This window comes from Rhineura floridana, chromosome 9 (assembly GCF_030035675.1).
Source record: "Rhineura floridana isolate rRhiFlo1 chromosome 9, rRhiFlo1.hap2, whole genome shotgun sequence".
In the NCBI taxonomy this organism is placed as follows: domain Eukaryota; kingdom Metazoa; phylum Chordata; class Lepidosauria; order Squamata; family Rhineuridae; genus Rhineura; species Rhineura floridana.
In genome coordinates, this window is record NC_084488.1 from 27520654 (window position 1) to 27546140 (window position 25487).

At 41.5% G+C, this 25487-nt stretch overlaps 1 protein-coding gene across 1 annotated transcript; it reads right to left on the reverse strand.

Annotated features, from left to right (window-relative positions):
- Window positions 1-779: 779 nt before the first annotated feature.
- On the reverse strand, window positions 780-2719 carry LOC133364351 (zinc finger MYM-type protein 1-like). Its single transcript, XM_061584746.1, has 2 exons — window positions 1477-2719; window positions 780-820 (listed from the first exon to the last, which is right to left on the reverse strand). Exons 1-2 carry the CDS (start codon window positions 2717-2719, stop codon window positions 780-782), a joined length of 1284 nt encoding a protein of 427 aa, XP_061440730.1.
- Between the last annotated feature and the right edge of the window lie 22768 nt (window positions 2720-25487).

Sequence of the window (25487 nt, forward strand, 5' to 3'; positions counted from 1 at the left end):
TGAATCTGTGGAAGTGACTGTGGAAGTGGGTGTGGGGACAGGTTGAGTGTATTGGAATTCACCAGCCAGTGTTGCTGATCAGTGGCGTCACTAGGGTTGGTGTCACCCAGTGCGGTAACTCATGGTGTCACCCCCATGGACCTCCTCCCGTACCAGACCATACAGAATCCTTAGTGATGTTTTTTGTACTAATGTTACTCGTAAATCATAATTCCCGTATATCACTGAATGTAATGGCAATAGTAGTGACATAAACAACTAGCAAAATTAAAATTACACCTTTAAATTACAATATCATATGCACAGCCTAATTGTATTTACATTTATACATAGTTTCATGTGGTTAAAGTGAAAATTCGGTAAGAAAACAATAGAATTCAAAGTAAAAACGTTTGAAGAACTACATCAAAATTATATTCATTTTAACATTAAACTTTACCATTACATGAGATACATTAATGGATTAGGTTTGCATAATCAATAATGGCCCAAATAATGTAGAAGTTGTAGACAAATGCATATGGAAATATACTCGTAAATGCAATAATACCAAAAAAAATAAACAGGAACAAATACACAAGCATTTCAGCTCTTAGTGAATATCTCGACTAAATCAGAACTTTCCTTTCCTGGCCTTCAAAGCTGCGAACTTGTGAATCACTTCACTTTCTATTAAAAGCGCACTCTCGGATACGTCATCATAGAAAGTGGTCAATTTCGGAATGGACACCTTTAACTCTTCTTCAGTGGCAGATATGAGACTCTTCACTTGAACAGCCTCAAGCATGGCTGCTACTTCCTTGGTGGCTCTTGATCTGATCTGGAGTACAGAATGAAAGCGATCAATGCACTCAAGCATCACCCTCTTATTTTCTTCTTGCAGAGTGAGTCCAGCATCACTTGCTTGCTCCCCTGCCATCCTCTTCTTGAACCTGGCTCTTCTCTCTACTTCAATTCCATATTCGTCTGATTTTAAAAGTGCCTGTTCAATTGCATGCTCCACTAGGTGACTGCGCTCCTCGGGCAGAAAAAGTCTTAGCGCCTCTAGCTTTGTCACCACCTTGTCGAGAGTTAAGCCCTTAGTCTGCAGGTACTGCTGTATAAGATCAACTTCCTGAAGTACATCACACCAGAAGTACAGGTAGCACAGAAAAGTGAAATCACAGACAACAGGCAAAAGACCTTGTGCTGCACCTCTTCTGTCCAAATTTTCATGTGGATCACAAAGAGCTTCAATCGCCACCACAAACTTATCGAACTTTTCTTTAACTGGCTTAACTGCAGCATGATGAGCACTCCAGTGTGTTGTTGATAGCCTTTTCACTGACACTCCAGTATGGTCAATTAACATATCCCATCATTGGGTGGAAGCAGCAAAGAAAGAAAACATTGTCTCAAGAGTTCCAAAAAATGTCGCACATGATGCATTTTCAGCAAAAGAGTGCTGACCACACAAGTTAAGTGAATGGTCCACACATCCATTAAAAATAGCTTTCTTGTTGTTTCCCTTAAGAATGGCTTGTACACCTCCATGGATTCCAGCCATAGTGGCAGCATTATCGTAACCTTGAGCGCTGTACATCATTATGTCCAGTCCATCACTTTCCAGATTTTTAAGAATGTCAGAACTGAGGTCAGCAGCTTTTTTCCCCTTTAAAGGGAAAAATCCTAGAAATACTTCTTTCACTTCAACTTTCCTATTGTTGATTTTTACATATCTGATCACTTTGGACATCTGGTCAGTATGTGATATGTCAGGTGTGCTGTCGAACATGATCCCAAAGTACTTTGTAGACTTTATGTCCTTGACAAGCATCTCCTTCACATGATTTGCCGGGGCGCTTATAAACTCATTCTGAGTTTTTGGTGCAAGATAAGAGACTGATACTTTAAGTTTACATGTGCTCCGCTTTAATCTCATTAGGTGCTCTTTCAGCACTGGATCATATTTTGAAAGCATCTCAACCATCTCAAGAAAGTTCCCTTTATTCAATGAAGATTCATCTTCCTTGTGGCCATGGAATGCCAGATTCTGCTTGGCAAGAAACAATGTGATATCAAGCAATCTGTGCAAGATGTCCCTCCACTTTTCCTTCTCCATTTCCATCAAAGCAATAGTTTTGGCGTCAATGGTTTTGTGCAGCCTAAGTCCTGCTGCCAATGTTTTCCACTTTTCAAGGCAACGTAGGTGCTGTTCGGACGTCTCATGGTTATGTACTTTCGGGCTCAGTTTCCACCACATCTGAAACCCAGTCACAAATTTGGATGTCGTATCTGTAGCACTAACGGCAAACAGTCGGCAGCAAAACCAGTATAAATTCTCATTGACGAGTGAGTAAACCATCCATGACTGCAGAATTTTCTTGCCATTTGGCATCATCTTGTAAAACCAATCTTTTGAAAGCTGGCACACATCTCCCTTTGCTTTTGCATCTTGCCTTGCCGCAACACTGAAAGGCCCATCTTTGTTCTGGAAAGAAGCACTTCCCCTTTTGATGATTTCAACCCGAAAATGATCTGGAACTGGTATCTCCCAGAAAGAAACATCACATAAAATTTGCAAATCTTTCTTCTTAACGTCACTCATCTCATTTACAGTATCATGGCTAGAGTCACTTTCAGCACTCTCTTCTGCTTCAAATTCTTCCATTTCCACTCCTTGTTCTTCTGCTTCCTGCCATTTCCACTCCTTGGTCTTTTGCAGAATGCATGCTAGCATCGGAAGAATCAGCTTTTTCAATTGGAGACTGACAAGCAGTGTCTTTTGATGAACCCTGGCCATGGATCCAGCTAGTGTTTTGAGTGATTTATTTCTTGCCTCTTTTGCTTTCCTTTGCTGGCATCCACTTGGCCTCGTTGATTTATGCACTCCATGTGGCATGATAGAATATCCCTGCACAATAAAAAGGGTTGTTGGAAAGACTCACAGGGTTGTTGGAAAGACTCCATACACACACACACAAGAGGGAAGTGGCTGGCGAGATGGCCACTGCAGGGCTGAAGATAGAGAAAAAAACCCACCGCAGCCCAGCTTCTCTATATCGCCAAGCGTGGGGCCCTCCAAACTCAAAGCGCGGGGCCCGGGGCAACTGCCCCACTTCCCGGTGCCTAGGGGTGGCTCTGGGTGTCACCCCCTCTGATGGTGTCACCTGGTGTGGTCCGCACCCCCCTAGTGATGCTGCTGCTCTCACCAGATAAGAGATAACCAGGTGCTGCTCTTCAGGCTTCCTAATTAGTTGCAGCTGAGAAACGAAACTCACACAGAGGCCCATCTCCTCCCAAGATGAAATCCCCACAATTCTCTGCATCTGAGCCATTTTACACAGTTCATTTTAAACCAGTTTGAACCAATGTTGCGATTTCATGACACACTCCCCTTTCAAAAAGATGACATCAGAACTTCAACAGTTCTGCTTCATCGCGGGCTCCAAAAAAGGAAAAAAGAACCAAGGTAACAATATAACAATACAGCATCTTAAAACATTAAGAAAAGAAAATATTTGAATATATGCACCAAGAGTAACAGCTACTTCTTGACTTATGCCTTACTAAAAAGTTGAAGTTCCAAAAAGCTAGAAAATCCTAACAAGATATACTTAAAAGGAAAAAGTCTTAAAAAGAAAAAAAACCCTAAAATACCCCCCAAAAAACTCTACTATGGAATAACTTTATTTCAAAGAATAAAAGGAGAAGAATAAGAATGGGCAATCCAAAATCAGGTCCAATAGCAAAACAAAGGTCATAAGCCATAAAATCAAGTTCAAAATCCAAAAAAAACGTTAAAAATCTCAAAACTGTAAAATCAGAGTCCAAACAAGCAAAAGGTCATCAGAAAAACAATGCTCAAGTGGTTAACAGGTGATTCCCATTTGTCTGGAGGTTTAACTTCTGCAGTACAACTGACTGAATTCCATCAATTCATGCAGACCAGCTAGTTTTGGACATCCCATGCTGTGAAACAGGAAGACGTAAAAAATTCCCCTCCTTTGTGGATTGCTAGTGAAGAGACTGTATATTTGTTTAACAGTTCTAAAGTAAGTAATTGCCATCTTGCATGATTCATCACAGTCAACATCTACAAGGTTTGCTATGTGGTTCCCACAGCTGCAGAAAGCACAGTTTGAATTGTGTTCAAGCAGAACTGCTTTTACATCTTTCCACTTCCCAGCCATATTAGATCCATTGTCATAGGCTTGATCAATGCAGACCTGAAAATCTAACTTAAAACCTTGGAATTGCTTGTACTTGATCAGCAAATTCTTTTCCAGTTTTTTTTACATGAAATAATTTAAAAAAACTTCTTCAGTTGAAAATTTTGAGCTGTCTAGTGCCTACGTTACCATCTTTTAGACACCAGCTTAAGATATGTCTCTTTATGTAGACCTACTGATATGTTCTGCTGTGAAGCAGGTATAAGATGCTGGTTTTATGAATATTTTTGTGTGTTTTGTGGAATTTATTCCATAAAATGTCCAATATATTTTGATGGCAAATGGGATATAAATATGCTAATATAGCTGAATCGTACTTGAAGAGCAGCTTGCTATTGTACTTTCATTTCCTCCCTTGGAACATATAAAGCTGCATAAAACATTGAAAACTCTTTTTTGATTGCTTTTACCAAGTTATTTAATAATGCAATCCTAAGCAAGTTTACTCAATGTTAAATTCACACTGAGTTTACTGGGGCTGAACTTCCTGTTAGTGCATAGAGAATTGTAGCCTGCATGCCCTTTTATCTTCCTGATCACTAGAATGTGCTGTATGTGTATTTGATTAATTGATTCTGGATAATGAGAGTATTTCTTCCTTTTCACCTGACTCCCAGTAGTTTTGTATGTGTTAAAGCTAATTCAGTTTGTTACAAAAGAGAAGCTCATTCAAAATGCAAGGGCTCTGTATCTTTCAGATGTATGGCTCTGATTAAAAATATGGTGCTGTTCTGAAGTTCTGTTCCTAATTTTTCAGTCTTTGCCACTAGCTGTTTAGTGTTCTCATTCCTCTCCTGATCAGGCAGAAGAGAGCTTTCATTGCAGCCCTAAATTGGCAGGGAAGAGCAAGGCCAGCACCAGCCTGCCATGGGCCCCCAACTCACCATGGGCCCCAGCCTCCCCACTGTGTGTGCAGTCATGTGCATGCACACCCACACTTAAATATACCCAGTTGTGCCACCTCACACATCATTCCTGCCATCACCCAGATGGCAGGCATGCGTGCTGATACATGACATGAAGCAACCAGGTGTATTTAAGTGCCTGCTGGCTGCGCACATGTGCAGGGGTGCCATTGGCTGGAGAGTGGAGCTTCTGCTCCATAATCTATGCCACCATCCAATTGCAGCCTGTGATCTGATGCTGGCAGGGATCGTGGAGCTCCCTCAGTTAGCAGCAGTGGCTCTTGGCCAGTACCTGGCCACCTGTTGGTGTTGGGCCTGGGGAAGTGGTATGTTGCAGTGGACTTTGCTATCCAGCTGCTTCTGAAATCTGTTAATTTGTACATACATTTCCCCATTGTGTTCTTGCAGTAGATAACTTCAAGAGATTTCATGCCAAAGATATGAAGTAGTGTTATGCAGGCTTCCTAATTGTTGTCTTGGATCACTCCATCAGACTATCACAACAGTGGATAAGTGTTCTGAATATGCAGTGTCACCACATTACAATATATCTGTTACAATGTTACTATCTTACAATAAGATGCAGTATCACTGCCTTACAAGACCAAAATATCCCTGAGCACTACCCATAATGCAAGCCTCAACACCATTCACATATTGATACCCAGCCACCTAGTTTCCCATTGTACCATATGGTCCAAACCAGAGCTTGGAAAAGTTACTATTTTGAACTACAACTCCCATCAGCCCAATCCAGTGGCCATGCTGGCTGGGGCTGATGGGAGTTGTAGTTCAAAAAAGTAACTTTTCCAAGCTCTGGTCCAAACCTTAATCAACTGCAAATGTTGTGGACATGGCCCAGTCAGGCAATTAGGACTGGCTCATTAATCAGTCCCTTAGTATTTTGCATGCAGGATCTTAGACGTGGGAATAAGCAATTTCTCTTTTTTTCTAACAAAATATCTACCTTGGATCAGGCAAAGGTTGGGTTAAGGTGGTTGGGGGCCCTGCTGAGTTTCCCTAAAAGGGTCACCTTCATCCCAAAAAGAATGCATGAAATTAAAAACAACATTATGTGCTTAAAAGGTAATTAATTATATTATACATATTTGCATACTGCAATACATTTATTATACACATGGTGTATAATCCTGATCAAAACAAAGTAAAACAGTGGCAGATTGCACACTGGAGAACACTTGAATACAAAGAAAGAAGTAAGCCCCTAAACATTAACACTGGATATGTGTCTAATATCAGATGACAATGAGTTCCACCAAACAGGACCTGTGGCAAAATGTGTTTGTAATATATCACCTTGCCGTAGAATGAGCCTTCCTTTCATTTCTTGCTGCAAACTCATCAAGTATGCCATCAGAGTCTACACTGTGCCAAAGAGTTATTTCTGCACTCATAGCATCAAAACATTCAGTCTTGGGTTCAGCATGCTTTTCTTCAGTTAATTTTTGTACATGTGCCATTTTGGAAATGATTGTTCAGCAGCGCAGTTGTTGATGGGCACTATCTCTCAACCTAACATACTTCACAAGATTGTTGTGAGGATAAAATGGAGAGCAGAGAACCATGTATGCTGCCTTCAGCTCCTTCGGGAAAGGACAGGATATAAATGTAGTAAATAAATAAAAAATAAAATACTCTAAACTTCACATGCCCAATGTGAAGATAAGGAAAGATTTATAAAATGAGTGCAAAAGGGGACTTAGTTCTTGTATCATAGGCATCAAATGCTGGTTCCTTTAACCAGAGTGATGCATTTCCGTACTATAAATGCCCATGGTTTCCCCCCTCCCCATAAATTAGTACATCTGCAAGACTTCAACCATCCGGCCTTATTAGTGTGTGTTTCCTTAGATGTGTAAGTCCCACTTGTGTTCAGGTGAACATACTCCAGGCATTGGGAATTGAGATGAGTAATCTTATATTTTTATTCCATTCTTCCTCCTGTTATATTGTTGTTTTCTTGTTTTGGGCCCTTTCGAGCTCTCCAAGTTTAATTAAAATGTATAAAAGTTGGAAGTCAAGTTATTATATATTGAAAAAACAACAGTTAGAGTGCAAGTTGCCTAGCTGCTGTAAGAGTTACATTTCTTTCACTTTTCACTCCCTCCTCCCCTATCTGAAGATTGGGTGATCTCCCACCTCTCTGCTAGAGAGCTGGTTTGGAAGCCTGGCAAGAATCTGGACACTTCCCTCCACCTTTTTGCAAAAGGCATCTCAGGCAAAAACCTGTTAAACCTTTGGGGAGAGACAAACACAATACTGTTAACTCTAAAGGTTCACAAGTCCTGTCAAACCTCTAACTAGTTATAGGATGTAAAGCAGTTAGCCCTTCAAGGAGGTTCAAATAAGTAAAGTCTGATAAGAAAGGCCTATAAATAGCCCACAAACTGGTGTTCAAGGCCAGTGCTTCACAACTGCATTGAAGAGGCTGGTCTTAGTGACCAGGCCAAAGATGTTGCCTGATGTTGACAATGGCTGCCCAGAAGCCAAGCGAAGGGCTCTATTTGCTTGGGTGAGAGCACTCCCTTTCCTGAAGTGAAAAGTTGGTATTGTATTTTGGCAGGTACTTAAAACTGGAGAAATTGAAGAATGTATAAAGTTTTCAGACTCTTTAGCTAAGGCCAAAAAGAGAATTATTATGTAAAGTTTCAGACTGTTTGGCTTAGGCCAAAGAGAGTATTATTGTAAGCAAATAAGAAACTTATGAGGCTATTTGCAAATAAGAAATACATAAGGCTGTTTGTACAACTAAGGGCTCATTCACACGGAGGTTTAGTGTGGATCTGGCGCTATTTGCAGACCCTTTAAATTTGGACGGTCTACATGATATTTTTGCCAACGTGAGTGCATTCAGCTGCCTTTTCCTTTAAATCCGGATTTAATCGATCCGAAAAAATCTGAAAAGTGTTGGAAAATCCGCCCTTACTTCAGTGCCTACCTACCATTTAGTCGCTTTTCTTCACAGTTTTTTGTTGCGCAGTTTGTTCGCCATTTTAGATCCTCCCTTTTCTCCGTCCCTTACACTGTCTATGGATGTCGTTTTGTTTCCTGCCGCTGGCGAACAAACTTCCGGTTGCTCTTGCCTTCATTTCTCCCGCTTCCCCCCCCATAAATTTCCTCCCCTGCTCCTTGAAATGAGCGATAATATTAAACAGGTGATGCTGCATTTAGTAACTATTTTAAATTTCTCTCAAGATATGTGTTTGTGTGTGTCCTTCCATGAGATTGTTGTGCATTTTGGAGCACTTCAGAAGTCACTACATAAATTGTGGGGGGGAAAGCAGTGATTAAAAAAGAAGACCAAACAAGAGATGGATTAATTCCATAAAGGTAGCCACGAGACAGCGTGGCATGAGCAATGATGGATAGTTTAACATTAGCCCAACCTACGTCTTTCATGAAGACACACTGCGGGTGGGCACTTCAAAGCAGTGGAATTGCATACAGCTTTGCCCCCCTTCCCTGGGTTCTATGCTTTGTTCTGCCCCCCCCGGCTGTTTGGGTGTCCTTGCATGAGATCATTGTGCGTTTTGGACCACTTCAGAAGCCACTACATACATTGTGGAGAAAAAAGCAGTGAGTAGAAAAAGAGGATGGTTTGTTTAACATTAGGCCAACCTACGAGTACTAGTTTTTAAATGAACTTTCTGAGGTTTTTTGGTTGTTTTGACACCTGCACAGTCTCTTTAAACACCTTTCAGTGCTCATACCTATTGTCATTTGCAGACAAAGCAATCCATTTGTTACTCTATTCATAATCAAGGAAAGGGGGATTCCAAGGGATCCTGTTGAAAAATTATGACTTTAGTCCTGTAGCCTTAACAATTCCAGAAGCACTTGTTAACATTCTACACGCATCTTTGGATATATCAGCCAATTGACCATCCGATCTTAAGAAAATCCCAGCAGACTAAGGAAGCACCAGGATATATGGCTACACTGGACAGACAAGTCAGACAGCCCAATGCTGTTATTCTTGATGGAGGAGAGGAGCGCAAGGCTTCCCAGTGGAATACAATTGGAGAGGGCGATCTGAAATCACTGGCAGGGCAGTCTACTGTGTTAGCAATGCTACCAACACTAATTTCAATTTGAAAGGTTTCATCCATTTGTTTTACAAAGGAGGCGTTTTCACTTGCTAATTGAGTTGGTAAACAATGAAGCAGTGAGGCTTTGCAAAAACAATTTGCAAAAAAATAGAAGGACATTCCTCCACTCTAGCGCTTTCTTAAACAAACCAGAAGGGCAGCGCTTGATGTTCGCTTCAAGAAAGATCTTTGCCTTATGACACTTCTGTGTTTCGCGACACGCGGATTGCTTAATATATTTATTTAAAAGGAGTACAGCGATATACCCTCCCCCTTCACAATCTTGCGCTTGCTTCCTGCTGTAGGGCACTTTCCCCCCCTCTGGAAATGAGGGCAGTGGACATTGGAAATTCATTGGGATTGAAATTAACCCTCAAATTGCTGGTTGAAAGGGGCAGCTGCTTTATAATTAGCTTTCGCCCCTGTATGCTGTTTCTCTCAATTTGTTCCAATGTCTATAAAACAGTGAATCTCACTTCCATGTAACTTCCCCACTGCTGAACAGTGGGATGGTTTTGACACATTTATCCCCACCACCTTTTGCATCTATAGACATAATTATGTGAATGTTCTGTTTTCTCTACTTTTTTCATTTGTGTGGGCAGATGCAGAAGGACCCTTTGGGAAGAGAAAATCAGTTTCCCACTTCTCTTACAAATTGGCCACCATTAGTGACCATTGTAAGCCATTGTAGGGGTGGGCATCATTGGGCAATCCGACTTCAGATTGTTCAATGTAGCCTACAAAACCTGCATACAGTGCCAACAAGTGCTTTTGGAATTGCAAGGCTTAAAGCCTCGGAAGCTGCAGCAGTAGGGAAGAATGGCGGCATGCTATTGCCATTGAACCTATTGAAAGTGCCAGTGAGAATCATTTCTCTTTTCTACCATACTTGCTAGAAACACTTGGTTTGGGTGTCAACTTTGTTTAAATTTTGTTTTCGACATAAACCACATAAACACTTTTTCCTTTATTGTCACAAAACAAGGAAAAAAGGGATGAGTTCCTTGTATATCCAGTAGATTGTTGTGCAATCCCAATTTATGTATTGTAAGTGTGAAATAAAAAATGCACCACAGACACCTATGAAAAACCAGTGTAAGGTTATGCTTTTATTATGCAGTACAACAGTTCAAAATGCATCAAATGAGGTCCCCTGTCCAAATGATCCTGAAAGGGAACCCCTTTCTTTTTTAAAGTGATATTTCTATGAAAGAATGGTTAACTATTTTTCAAACACAGCACGCAGCAAAAGACATGTTCAGAAAAGTTAGCTCCAAAAGAAGAGGCAAAACATCACAAACTGACATTTTGCCTTTCAAAAAGGAATGTAGCAATTGCAGAGGGCACCTCTTCCCCCACAACAACATTCCTGTTATCATAACGACAGTATTCCCTGTTCAAGGGTTGCCTTCAAAAGGGCAAGGTTGGACAATTCAGTTCCTGTAGTGCATGGCCACCTGTCTCATATACATTGTGCAAGACAACACAGGTGCACACCACAGTCACCAAATTTTCCTTGGCAACAGGAAGGGTGCCAGAGAGGTGGCGCCATCTAAACTTAAGCCTCCCACATACACTCTCAATGATATTCCTAACTCTGTTGAAGCAGCGATTAAAAACATTTTTTTTATCATCTAGGTAACCTGCATAGGGCTTCATGAGCCAATGACACACAGTATACGCTCCATCCCCCAGCAGCAAGGGCGGTACTTGAACCCCATGTATCGTTATTGTCGGGTTTCCTGGCACAAACTGTCCATATTCCATCGCATCAAATAGAGAGGGGTTCCAAAAGACAAAGGCATCGCGATTCCTTCCACTCCAACTGACCTCAATGTCCACAAGCCGTCCGGTATGGTGACAAGTGCCTTGTAAAAGTATGGAGCAGAAGCCTTTGCAACTGACGTACTTCTCTCCCTGTGCTGTCGGAGCCAGGATCTTGACATGGCAGCCATCCACAACGCCCACCACTTGCGGGAAGCCCATTTCCATGAAATCATCCATCACTTTATTTTTATTTATTTATTTGAAATATTTCTATCCCGCCCTTCTACCCTAAAATAGGGCACTCAGGGCAGCTTACAAAAATAAAATCAAACATGTACATAATAAAATTATAACAGTAGAATCACAACTAAAATAAAATACATAAAATACAACTGAAATACAGCATAGAGAGAGGGGGGGGATTGGCACCAAAGGGACTACAAAGGTAAAATTCAACATAGAAGGCATAAAATCAGTGTCAGGCTCTACCTTCAGTCCCTCCCAAATGCTCTCCGGAACAAGATCATTCAAACTCGGCCCCAACGAGTGGCGTGGGCTGTAGAACAAGGCTTTCCTCCTGAAGAAGAACATGATGGCATGGGGAGAGAGAGGGGTCGGGGGGGTCAAGGTGGTCCTGTCTCCCTCTGTAAGCCAGTTACAGATTGTAGCCATGATGAGTGTCGATACATGTCTCAAAGATAACACTTGCCGTCCTGAGCTCCTTAGCGATGTTGACGGAAGCCAAAAGAGTTTCAATAAGATCAATCAAAATCTCTTGGTCATGGTCTCCCATCTCCCATCCTGGGCTCTCAAACTGAAGATCTCAAAGCCACCATTTCCTGACGTTGCAATTAAGTCAAGGCACTGCTTTGAAAACCTTCAAAGTGCTAGCTGGGTTATTCGTTGTCATCCAGTGGACTTTGATGTTCATCCTGGCAATGATAATCAATATGATTTTTAAAAAAAAAAATTCTATCCCTCCCTTCCACGCTATAATAGGGCACTCAGGGTGGCTTACAATAAAATCAAGCACGTACATAATAAAAATGTACATAATAGAAATCACAACAACATTAAAATAAATTAAAATACATAAAATGCAGTTAAAATATATAAAATAATATACATACATACATATATGCATATATAAGGAGTGGAACTGAAGGAACTACTGAGGTAAAAATTAACAGAAGGCATAAAATCAGTGTCAGGCTCTACCTTCAGTCCCTCCCAAAGGCTCTTCAGAACAAGATTGTTTTCAGAAGTCTCCGGAAAACCATCAGGGAGGGAGCAGAGTGGGCTTCTTGGGGTAGGGTATTCCAAAGCTTGGGGGCCACAGCTGAAAAGGCTCTCTTCCATGTGCCTATCAGTCTAACATCTTTCACTGCCGGCACACAGAGGAGACCAGAGGCAGATGATCTTAAACCCCGGGCAGGTACATATGGGCATAAGCGGTCCCTCAGTTACATTGGTCCAAGGCTGTTTAGGGCTTTAAAGGTGAGAACCATCACTTTGAATTGGGCCCAGAAACAAATTGGGAGCCAGTGGAATTGATAAAGCACAGGGGTGATATGCTCCCTGTGCCGTGCTCCAGTTAACATTCTGGCTGCTGCATTTTGAACCAAGTGTAATTTCCAAACCATTTTCAAAGGCAGCCCCACATAGAGTCTATTACAGTAATGAAGCCTTGATGTCACCAATGCATCTGTCACTGTGGCCAAGTCAACTGCTTCCAGGAACGGATGCAGCTTGTAGTCCAGTTTGAGTTGGCCAAAAGCACTCCTGGCTACCGCAGCCACCTGATATTCCAGCAGCAGGGAAGGATCCAGGAGGACTCCCAAACTGCAGACCTGCTCCTTCAAGGGAAGTGCAACCCTATCCCTGGCACAGTTTTCCCCTTCACCAGCAACACTTCCATCGTCTGGATTAAGTTTGTTTGTTAGCCCACATCCAGCCTGTCACAGCCTCCGGGCACTGGTTTAAGATGAGCACTCCCTCCCTGCAATCAGGTGGTAGGGAGAGATGGAGTTGACTGTCATATTGTATATTGATGACGTTGTACTCCAAATCTCCTGATGACCTCTCCCAGCAGTTTCATATAAATGTTAAAGAGCATGGGAGACAGAATTGAACCCGTAGGCCAACGGCCAGGGGGACAAGCAGTAGTCTCCCAGCACCAAGTTCTGGGTCCTGTCCATCAGGTAGGACTAGAGCCATCATAAAAGAGTGCCTCCCAATCCCATCCTGGCTAGACTGCCCAGAAGGATACCATGGTCGATTGTATCGAAGGCCACTGAGAGATCCAACAGCACCAACAAGGATGCACTCCCCCTCTCTGATGCATCACACACATATACATCATCATCACTCACCTCCACAGCTCTTCACCTCCATTCTGCTGCCTGCTGCCTTCTCCATAATCCTTGCCCTGGCTTTCTCCTCCACTGTCCATTTTTTCTCTCTCTCTCCACTCCACACTATCTTCCTTTCACCTCCTCCCTCATGTCTCCTAACAAAGAGCACGAGGGAAGAGCAAGAAGCCCAGTGTGAGGCACATGTCTTCTGTCCACCAATCACAGGAGCAGAAGACGTCCCCTTGCTCCACCCCCAGGAACGTCTAAATGTAACGCATGAAACGTTATCGTTGCTGCTAAAAGGTAGGGAAATTGCTAGTCATTCTGTTACTAGCAAAATGTAATGAAGTTCCCCTCTCATTTCTTAAAAAAGTAACGAATTACAAATAACTCGTTGTTTCTAATGAGTTACTTCCAATCTCTGAAGTTAATTAAACATGCCAACCAGTCAACCACTCCCACTCTGGCAGATTTGATTAACCAGGATGGGCAAGGATCAAGAGAACAAGTAGTGGCCCTCGATTCTCCCAGAATCCTGTCCACATTCTCAGGCTTTACAAACTGAAACGTATCCATAGAAAAATGACCAGAGGAAGCCTCAGGGACATCTGGAACAACTGTAGTTAATGAGGAGTCCAAGTCAGTCCAAATACGAGCAATTTTGTCTGCAAAGTGCCTCGCAAACATGTCACAATGAGCAACTGAGGGCTCCTAATCTAATGTAGGGCCAGAGCCCAAAAGACCCTGGAAAAAGCATCGCCGGATGACATTGAGCAGGCACAATGGTGGCAGAGAAGTGAACTTACTTTGCTGCCATCACCACCACATGATAGGCTTGAAAATGAGCTCTAGCCTGTGTTCGGTCAGAAGCAGATTGAGTTTTTCTCCATCGTTGCTCTAGCCGTCATCCCTGCCGCTTCATCAGGCCCAAGGTTTGATTAAACCAAGGTGTATTACAGGCCTTTCTGGTGGGAGAGGGTGCTTTGGAGAAACAGTGTCCACCGCCTGGGTCGCCTCCATATTCCAAAGATTAAATCCTGAATTAAAGTGGTTTTATTAGTCACTGACCTTGCATTCATCAGCAGAATGGTAAGATCCAGGGAGTTCCCAGCATAGCTACCAATGTCCTGAGGGTTGGAAGGGAGACTGGAAGGGATGCAAGCATGAAGATATCTTGTATTCCTTCCCCTGTAATGGCCAGTCTGCCTCCCACCGCTATTACATCCCCTGACCAATATTACCTCAATGGCCGGCCCCTGACTACTCCTACCCCGGCACATATTGAAAGGAGCCTGACGCTGAATTTTTTTAAAAAAGTTAAACAAATGAATAAAACCCTCTTATGTAGTTCCCAATAGCAAACCAAATTCCCAGCTCCCCTCTTTCTCCTGCCCCCAGCAATTTATGTAACTTCACTTGCTGTGTTAGTAAACCTCTTAATTGCACTTCCATGTCAGTTCTTATAGACAAAAGAGAGTTCCACAACTGACTGCTTCACTTTGGGCGTGGCAGTTGTTCTCTCCCTCATTAGCCCCAACTAGCTTCAGCTGGCACCCAAGGACTTGCAGGGAGTGGCAGTTGATGCCTGAGGTAGCCTGCGAATGGAGTTGTGCTGGAGACCACAGCAGCAGAGCTTGGAAAAGTTACTTTTTTGAACTACAACTCCCATCAGCCACAGCCAACATGGCCACTGGATTGGGCTGATGGGAGTTGCAGTTCAAAAAAGTAACTTTTCCAAGCTTCTGCTGGGTTTCTCTCACCTTCCTCAGGGCTTGCCTTGGCTAGAGGTGGCTCTTATGGAGGGGAGCTCTCTTCCCCACCCTCTGGCAGTTGTTCTCTCCCTCATTAGCCCCAACTGGCTTCAGCTGGCATACAAGGCCTTACAGGGAATGGCAGTTGACACCTGAGGAAGCCTGCCGATGGAGTGTGCAGGGGGGCACAGCAGCAAGGTGTAGGTTCTGCTGGGTTTCTCTCACCTTCCTTGCTCTTTGCATGTTGTATTCAACCACAAGTTTAATACGACACTGAAGTTGGTTCCTAGTTCCCAGTTCCTTACTTGCTTGAAAGTTCAAAACACTAAAAAGAAGAAAAGTTGACAGCTACAGCAACTTCAAGCCAAAGTTAACATGTCTCTGAACCCCAAAATATATGTTGGGGTACCCTGTATGATATATCACTGTGATATATATATCACAGATATATATATCTGTCAAGAATAACAATACATTTATGCAATCAAAATAATCAGGCTTCTGATATTATCATAAATACATAATGATGTAATAAAATCATAAAAATAAGTAACTGAGGGTGCCCACCCCAAACTCTGCTCTGGGACAGGACAAATCATACACCCCAGGAAAGGGGAGGGTGTCCTCTATGATATTCCACTGCTTCCTGCCTGGCCCAGAGCTTCTACTGGGTGCAGGGCACAGATGAGGGCATCTACACAAAACCAAAATAGACAAAAACACGAAGGGAAAATAAGTAACTGGGGATACCCACCCCACAATCTGCTCTGGTCCAGGACAAATCATACACCCCACAAAAGGGGAGGGTATTCTCTACGAGATACCAGTGCGTTTCACCTGGCCCAGAACGTCTGCTGGGTGCAGGGTGCGAATAATGGCATATACCCAGAACCAAAATGGACAAAAACACACAGGAAAAAATAAGTAACTGGGGAGCACACCCCAAAATCTGCTCTAGGCCAGGACAAATCATATACCCCAGGAAAGGGAAGGATGTCCTCTACAAGATGCTACTGCATCCCACCTGGCCTAGAGCTTCTGCTGGGCATATGGCACGGATGAGGGCATCTATGCAAAACCAAAGCATACAAAAACATACAGGAAAAAAGAAGTAACTGGGGGTGCACACCCCAAAATGTGCTCTAGGCTAGGACAAATGTTATACCCCAAGAAAGGGGAGGGTGTCTGTGATGCCCTTCTCTGGCTCTCCCTGTCAGGTTCCTACCTGCTCGTGGCTACTGCCTTTCACTAGGCACTACCAGGGACTCCACCAGTCCAGACTGTCCTTTTTTATGGTTTCTCTCTCCGCTCTAGCAGAGATCTCACTAGATCCCCCTGCTAGGCAGCACCACCAGTCACGTTCTATAACCAATGTTCCCAGAGACCTTGCCTGAGTCTCTATCCGGTTACTTTTGTGACTGCGTGCTTATGCTGTTCCCAACCCCCTTGTATCAATGTAGATAACTCATATAACTCGGGGTTGCTCTGGATACTTGTAATGTTATTATTCTCCTCTTCACCGCTGCCACCCTTTGTTACTGTTTCCCTTCAGCCTTGGTAATTACCTTACCCTCCCTTCTGGTCTGTGAAACCCCAGCCAAGGATCAGGCCTTCGGTATACCAAAATAGTATTTATTAAATAACAGAGATAACAAGATTACTTTTCTAATGGTACTTCAGCATATGGTTTCATCTATTTCTGTGATACTTGACTTATCATAAACTAGAACTCCCACTCTCTCTTTCTCCACACTCTCCTGACATCCACCTCCAAACGCCTCTCAGATTCACCACACTCCTCTCAGATTCACCACCCAGATTCAACTGTCATTCTTCCATTTATACTCTCAGCCATTCAAACGCTCAGCCAATCATCCAGCATTCTACTGTTCATCTACTCCCCCCTCCTCTTTCACTCCACTTACCACATATCTTCTATACAAACAACACTTACCATATATACATTAATACAGGAACATCACAGTGTCCTCTATGAGATGCCACTGCGTCCCACCTGTCCCAGAGCTTCTGGGCGCAGGATGCGGATGAGGGCATCTACGCAAAACCAAAATGGACAAAAACACGCAGGAAAAAAATATGTAACTGGGGGTGCCCACCCCAAGAACCGCTCTGGTCCAGGACAAATCATACACCCCAGGAAAGGGGAGGGTGTTCTACAAGATGTCATGACTTCCTGACTGGCCCAGAATTTCTTGTGGGCAGAAGGAGTGGATAAGAGCAACTATACACATCAAAATATTTAAATAGGGTAAGGGGAAAAGGGCCCTGGTGGTGCCCACCCCAAAACTTTATTTGAAATACTAGAAATCATACACATATGCATACAGGACAGGGTCCTCTACAAGATGGCATTGGTTCCAACCCAGGTCAGAGCTTTTTGTTCATTCATGGCACAGGCAAGGTCATTTATCATTTTTAATTTTAGATTGTTTTTAACTGTATTTAATTATGTATTCTTAAACTTTTTTGATCTGACCGGGAACGTTTTGGTTAAGGGCATGGAATAAATCTAAACAACACTGGCAACATTAATTTATGTATAAGAAGAATAGCCAAAATATATAGGAAAGATTATAAGGAACTTGGATGCCCATAGTTCCACACATCAGGGATACTGTCTTCTATTAGATGCCATCCATGCATAGTTTAGAGTCTCATCTATGAAATTACATCTTTATGCTTCTTGAGTGAATCATTGTCTGGTGATCCGGCCAAGTTTCCTTCTGCCATGGCACCAGATAACATACAGTCATACTTTGAGAAGAATTGTTGCACATTTGATTTATTGTATCTCTAAATAACTTATTACATACATATATATATATAAAATTTCTTCAACAGGTAACAACCAAGTATACAAATGAACATATAAACAAGTGCAGACTTAATTAAAAAAAAAAGGAATAAGGAAGTCATTATCAGAACTGGTAAAACAGTAACAAACATTTTTCTTAGAAATATATTAGAACATTTTTGCAGGTTACAAAATCAACACCATTTCACATGGGCTGGAATTAAACAATTTCACCCATTCAAAATAATCTCCTGGTTTTCCATCATCTCTGAAATAGTAGGAGATTTAGAAAAGCACCTTCTAAATTGCACATTGCACATTGCACATCATCTTCTGATAGTTATTATTTGGTCCTTTATAGCCTCATTGCTACAATATGACTTGGAGTACTATTTTATCCCTACCACTTTGTACCTGGAAAAAATAGTAAACATTTAAAATTTAAGTACATTTTTGCAGTTCACAAAGTCACATATAGCCCAGCTTCCTGTTCTCCCAGTGACCAACTAGATGCCTATTGGAATCCCAAAGAAGATTATGAACGCAACAGCACACTCCTCACATGTGTTCTCCATCAGCTGGTTTTAAAGAAATGCACATAAATATGTTCAATAGCAACCTATATAGAGACAGTTGAGATGTTATGGCTTAATCGGTAGTTAGTTTACATACCATTACAAGGTCTGCAATTTTCCAGTGTATGTTGCATACGTGGATTGGAAAACAGTAGAAAAGATTGGAGGAGGAGAGACTGAAGTCGAAAGCTGCTTTAAGGTTGATAAAGGCAGCAAAAAGTTTGCTGCCAGGAACAGTGGTGGATTTTTCAGCTAGGTGGGCTAATACACAACAATGGTCTAGGGTCGAACAGCCAGCTTTAAATCTAATCTGTTCGACACCAATTATGTTGTTTCCCTCCATCCAGGATAGTAACTTGCATTTCAAATACCTGGTATAGAGTTTCCCAATTGCTGAGAGAAGGCTGATGGGACGATAGTTAGCCGGATTTGTCCTATCACCTTATTTGAAAATAGGGACTATAATAGCTTTGCGCCAGAGCTCTGGGATTTTTCCTGTTCTGTTAATAGACGTGAAGAGAGTTGAAAGTAATGGAGCCCACCAATCGGGATTAGATTTTAAAAGATCTGAGGGGACAGAGTCTGGCCACGGACCTTTCCCAGGTGTGAGCTCAGCAATCAGTTCAGTAATTTCACCTAGGGTTATAGGTTGCCACTCTGGAGCATCAGTGAGTACTTGGATACTACACGTAAACGGAGTATTGGGATAATGTAAGTTTGCAGAGAAGTATCTTTCCCATTCATGTGGAGTAATGCAACAAGGAGACAAACCTTGGGGATTAGGCATTGCCCTCATAACAATCCTCCAAAATGATTTGCTATCCTTCTTTTGGGTGACAGAAATTAACATGTTCCATTTCCTCCTCTCTTCAGTTTTCTTTTTTTGACTAATAAGAACTTTATAGTCATGTTTCAATTTATAATAAGAGTTGGGCAAACATTTAGTGCCTTCACTATGGTAGTTTGAATACACCTGTCTAATCTGATTTCTAAGCATCACACAATCTCGATCAAACCAACACTTACTTCTAGGATGTTTAGCACCAGCTAGGTTGCTGTGTTCAGCTAAGGTCTTTTGAATATCAGTAACAAGGGCCTCATAGTAGTGTGGTTTCTCTTCGTCAGTTGATGCTAAAACATTCTGATAAAGTTGCACGCATGCTGAGGATGCAATAAAAGAGGCAAATTTGCCCCCAAATCTATTAGACCATCTAATCCGCTTCTCACTATTCATTGGGAGAGAGTCCAACAGAGGGGGTCCATTAGGGAGGTGGATATTAATAGGATATCCTATTACAGTAACTAGAGGATAGTGATCGCTATCTGTGCGATCATCAATATGGGATTGAATCATCTTCCTTAAGGGCTGAGACACAAGGACATAGTCCACCACACTGCTTCCTCTCAGGGAGCTGAATGTGAACTCGCCTGTCAGATCACCTGGGGTGCTTCCATTCAGAATGATTTTATTTGCCGATAGGCTAAAAGAGCTAAGCATGCGCCTGCAAAGTTATTTATAGCATCTTTTGAGTGTCTAATATAAGGAGATTGACCAAGCACATATTCAATACCTTGAAGATGTCGAGATCCCGTTAGTGCAACATCAGCAGGTCCCAGACGGGCATTAAAGTCGCCAGCCATAAGGACCTGTGCAGATGGAAACTGCGCTTCAATACTGGTAATATATTGTTCCAGCTCATCCCATTGGCCTTTCTTCTCTGACTGACTTTTGATTGGAGGGATATATATATTAAACAAGATGATTTGGAAAGAATGATTCTTAATTAGGGTTGCCATAGCAATTGTTCCGCAACTAGGTAGTGCAATAATTTCAACCTTAAGAGAGGTTGATACCAAGCAGAGTAATCCTGCTCTGGGCCTGCCTCTGTTTGAGGGATGAGTAGCCACCAAAAGGGTAGCACTATACCCCTCTAATATTATCTGATCGCAAACCCAGGTTTCTTGCAGCAGAACAATGTCAAAGGCCTTGATGTAATCAATGAATGAATGATTCCCAATCTTCCCCTTCCAGCCCGCTATATTCCAAGAAAGACATCTAATTAAAGATGGCGTGTAGCATGTCCTGGGTAGTCAATCCATAGGCTTTAGTACCTCTAGCACATTATCTTTGTCTAAGAAAACACAGCCACTCTTAATTGGTGGCAGCTGCTTCTTTGGAGGTTCTGTACAACTGTCAAGGGTGGGAGATGGTCCCAATTCATTTGGTTCCAAGAATTGGCAACTGGCCCAATCCATGGAACTGGCCAAGCCTGCCATGGTTTCAACAGCATTTGATTCAATCTCTTTACCTATTTGTGAAGAAGAATCAATAGACTGGAAAGTTCCAGTTTGCTTGGGTTTCCTAACTATGCAGACTGGGGAAATAGCTTTGATGGTAGGTGTCGGTGCAACCTCTGATAATTTGGCCAGGTTTCCATTATTTTGAGGAAAGACTCAGGAGTTTAGTCTTTACCATACTTAGTCTTTGTATGATACTTGTCTGCTCAGTCTGTGGAAGAGCAGAGAATGAAGCGAAGAGGTGATGCTCGTCTGCCTCCCACGGATCGTTACTAGCCTGAGGTGAAAATTGGAGTTCCAAAGGAGTAGACTTTATCTTCTCTGATTCCTGCTGAAGTGGGTTTATGGATGAAGATATCACTTCATCCCACTTAAGTCTGGGGCTTTAATATCAGGGAAAGGATCCTGGTGTAGCTCAAGACCTGCAAGTTGGATAGGCAACGGATTTGAAGTAATATGTTTGGCACATTTAGAACCTTTAGGGTCTTTGCTGCCAGACCAAGTTCTCTGGCCAGGTTGTTTCTTTGGGCTAACCAGTCCCTTCCGGCTGCCGCCCTTACTGTCGGTGATGATGCCAGAACTTTTTATAATAGCTCTGTGTTTTGCTGAAGGTAACAGAGGGTGGAGTGAAGAAGTCCTTGAAGACTCTCACCGGGGAAATACATATGAATCAAGAAATGGTCTTTCCCTAATTAAAGTAGTGGGAATATCTGGTCCGGTAAAATTTAGGAATATACTTCTATGGGTTGGAAAGGCACCTAGCAACTCGACTGCTCTCAGATCTATGGATCTGATTCTTAATAGTTGTCTTAGGTGGTGTTTAGCCAATTTGGCTTTTCTTTGTGTTGATGTTCAAGCTGTGCTTTATAATACCTAGGTTGCTTTTTAGGTGTGGACTGTGGTCTTTTAGACCATTTTTCTATCTCAGTAAGAGGATCTGGTATGACATCACTTAAGCTAGTTTCCTCTGTCTTAATCTTCTTGGTTTTCTTTCTTTGGTTGCTATCACTGAGAATACCAATGGCAGTTGCATGGAATCGACCCTGAATGGTGTCTTTCATAATGTCTGTAAACTGTGCTGGTCTGTGATACAGTTTGTCATTCAGAACTTATTTTTTAATTGTTCTGAACCAATTTTCAACAGTGGCATTACAGTCTCTAGTTTGGTAGCATTGGTCTTGGAGCATAATGCCACTCCACAATGGCAATATAGCAACATACTTTGACACAATGTTTTGTAGTTCATTATTGTAGTAGATACTTCATTTTTAAACCACATTCTGTATTCCATTGCTTTCCAGATTTTGGGGGGAATAAGTTTGGAAAAAGGTGAACTTTTACATATGGAATCCTGTGTTGTTTGAGAGATTCCTTCTTCTTCCAGATCAAAAGTTCTTTCATGATCAGTAGTGGATATTTTTTGGTCTTTTAAAAATTTCTTAACTGTGTCTATTGCACATTTACACTCATATGTTAGCTGCTTAGTCCCAAAAATAATGTTTAGTTTCCTAATCATCTCTTTGCATTCTGTCATTGTTTTCCCATTTTGCAGTAATGCAAAAGCATAAATGAAAAAAAAATTAACTTCTTGTGAAACTTTTATTCTGCGTATATGTCCAGTAATTAGCTTTATCATATGTGCTGCACAAATGTGAATTACTGTAAATTCAACAGGTCTCTTATTTGAACAAACTTCAAAACATGCTTTGAGGTATTGCTTTGGAGGCACCTTGTTAAACACTTCAGTGACAGCTGAAGTCACATTCAACTTTTTGTGGTCTGAGATGTTGTCCAGTCACTTTTAGCATGTTCCTTGAATACAATGCCAGCCAGTGTGAAATAGAGTGCTCTGGTCAGAAGTGAGCACCTCTGCTACTGGAAGAATGATTGATGTGTTTGACGGGTTCTTTATGTGCAAAGCATAATACAAAATATGGTGTTTCACTGAAGGTGGTCTCTGGACTAAGGACCCTGTGGCATCAAGATACAACTTGCATTAACCCGCCCTCTGAAGATCACACAAAAGATGCAATTGAATTTCCATGTACATGTGCAATGTAAATGGTGAATACAGCAATATACTGCACATAGCAATGTTCTGTTTTTATATGGTGCTATTTCTGAAGCATCTTGCTTCTCTTGTATGCTAACACAGTCCTGAAAAATGTTTTGATCGATGCGTCCTTCAAGGTTTCCCTCACTGGAAATTTTTTGTAAGACTGCAGTACTTTTCACTTCATTACAGTTGCCAGCTATAAGTATATTAGGGTCACATTGGTTTATTAGTGTGTTCCTTAGGTTACTAGGTGTTTCTCCCTTAAGTCCCCCTCCCCAGTTCCTTCCTTCCTGGAATACGTGTATGCCTTTTGTATGACTGCAGAAAAAAAGGGTGTAAACCCTGAATGCCTAAGGAGGGAGTTTCAATGTATTTATTGTATAAATTATTTGAAGAAATGGCTTATAGTATATAATGCGCAATGCGTTTCAGCCCATCAAGGGCTTTCATCAGGGGCTACAATCCAACAGAAAAACATCATCAGGACAGACATATATTACGTTAATTGTAACTATTGAAATCCTTTACATTATATTATTAAAACTCATATTTTACAAAAAATGTTTTTCTTAAGAAATACCCATTCAACTCACCCACATATCCAAAGAAATGAAAGTGTGGATATATAAATATATATATATATATAAATATATATAAAAAACCAACATAGTACATATAGTTCTTTAAAAATCATAGCAGAGTTACTCACATTATAGTTGCTAAAAACTCTATATGCACCGAAGGTGCAAAAGTACAATACTGCAGCAATCAAGTAAATTCTCTAGTGGTTTTTACAGGCAGGAGGGAACATATATATGGCCTTATACTCAACTGATACCACCAATCACAAAAAGCAGGAAGATAATTGATTTGACCTTTAGATGTAAAATTAAGTGCACCTGGAAGAGACTTTTATGTAAGGGTGGAAAAAATATATTCTTACAAAAAGCTCTAATGTAAGCCAGAAAAAACTGTTATAAAAGAGGAAGAAATGAGTAATCTTCATTCAATCCACTGGGTGTCACTGTCTTAAGCCTTAAAATCCAACCTATTTCTTTTTTATTAAGAAGATAATTTGAACCTGATCCTTGTATCTTCTGCAAAACCCAGAACTTCAGCCCCATACCATATTGGGAACATTGGAGACAGTGTGACACTAGAGGTGCTCCTATTCTGTTATTCCTAATATTGCTCAAATGTTCTCCTATGCGCACCTTTACCTTCCTAGACGTCTGTCCTACGTATAATTTCAAGCACCCGCATTGCACTACATAAATCACTTGAGCAGTGTTGCAATTGGAAAAATTATACAACATATACTTTTTTTTGGTCAATTGGATTAATGAAGTCCTGGACCTTCAAGGTGTACTTACAGAATATACAATGTCCACAGGGATAATGGCCCATTGGTGGGCATGTACCTGGAAAGATATGAGTAGGAGGAGGTATATGTTCTCTAAAATCACTATTGACTAGAATATCCTTCAAATTCCTGGTTCTTTTATATGAAAGAAGTGGCACATTCTGACAACCTGGAATGTGTTGTACTATGTGCCAGTTTCTCTTTATACTATTCTGTAATTTATTAGACACATGGTTGTAAGTTAAATTGCAATGTATTCTAGGAGATGGTGCTCTTGTGGTTTTTTGTAATAAATCTGACCGTTCTCTATGTAAAGCCCTCTCAAAATTATATTGTATAACTTGGGAGGGGTACCCTCTGTGGATGAGTTGCTGTTTCAGAACCCCTGAATGAAAAAGAAAATCTTTTTCCAGGGTGCAGTTCCTTTTAATCCTCAGGAATTGTCCATGAGGTAAGTTACGTCTAAGTGGTGTGGGATGAAAGCTATCAAAACAGAGATATGTATTTCTGTCTGTCGGTTTTTTATAGATAGTAGTATAAAAATGGTTGCCTTCTTTCCTGATCATTAGATCTAGGAAATTAATCTCTGTCTCATTGTACTGATGATCTAACTGGATGTTAGTGTCCTTACTGTTCACCCAACCCACAAATTCTTCTAATAATTCAGGTGGACCCCTCCAAATACAGAAAATATCATCAATAAACCTCCACCAACATAGCAAATACTGTGCAAATTCATTGGAAGACTCATAAATGTCTTTTTCAAAAAACTCCATAAAGAGGTTAGCTACTTCTGGTGCCATGGGGCACCCCATGGCCACTCCCTTTATCTGCCAATAGTGTGATCGAATTTAAAATAATTTTTGCACATGGCTATGTCGGCCAATTCACACAAAAAGTGTGTGGGAGGATGAGTGATGTGGCGTCTATCAAGGGTAGAATGGATAATGTCGAGGGCTTCTTGCTGAGGTATGCTAGTGTAGAGCGATCTCACATCCATGGTTACTAGCAAATCAGTAGATTGAACATGGATGGGTTGGATCTTATTAATAAAATCAGTGGAGTCCCTTATATATGAGGATATTAAAGGTACAAAAGGTTTTAAAAAATAATCAACAACTTGTGACAAGGGCTCCAAAACAGACCCACAGCCCGATACAATAGGTCGCCCAGGAGGAGGGGAGATCCCTTTGTAGATTTTGGGGAGAGTGTAAAAAACAGGGATTCTTGGTTCTTCTTTGAGCAGAAATCGTTGTTCCTTCTGGGTAATATAGCCTAAG

Coding starts and splice junctions, on each gene's coding strand:
- LOC133364351 (XM_061584746.1), bottom strand. CDS start 2,719: ATGCTAGCATGCATTCTGCAAAAGACCAAGGAGTGGAAATGGCAGGAA. Junction 821..1,476: donor GAAAGCTATTTTTAATGGAT/GTGTGGACCATT, acceptor TCTGTACTCCAG/ATCAGATCAAGAGCCACCAA.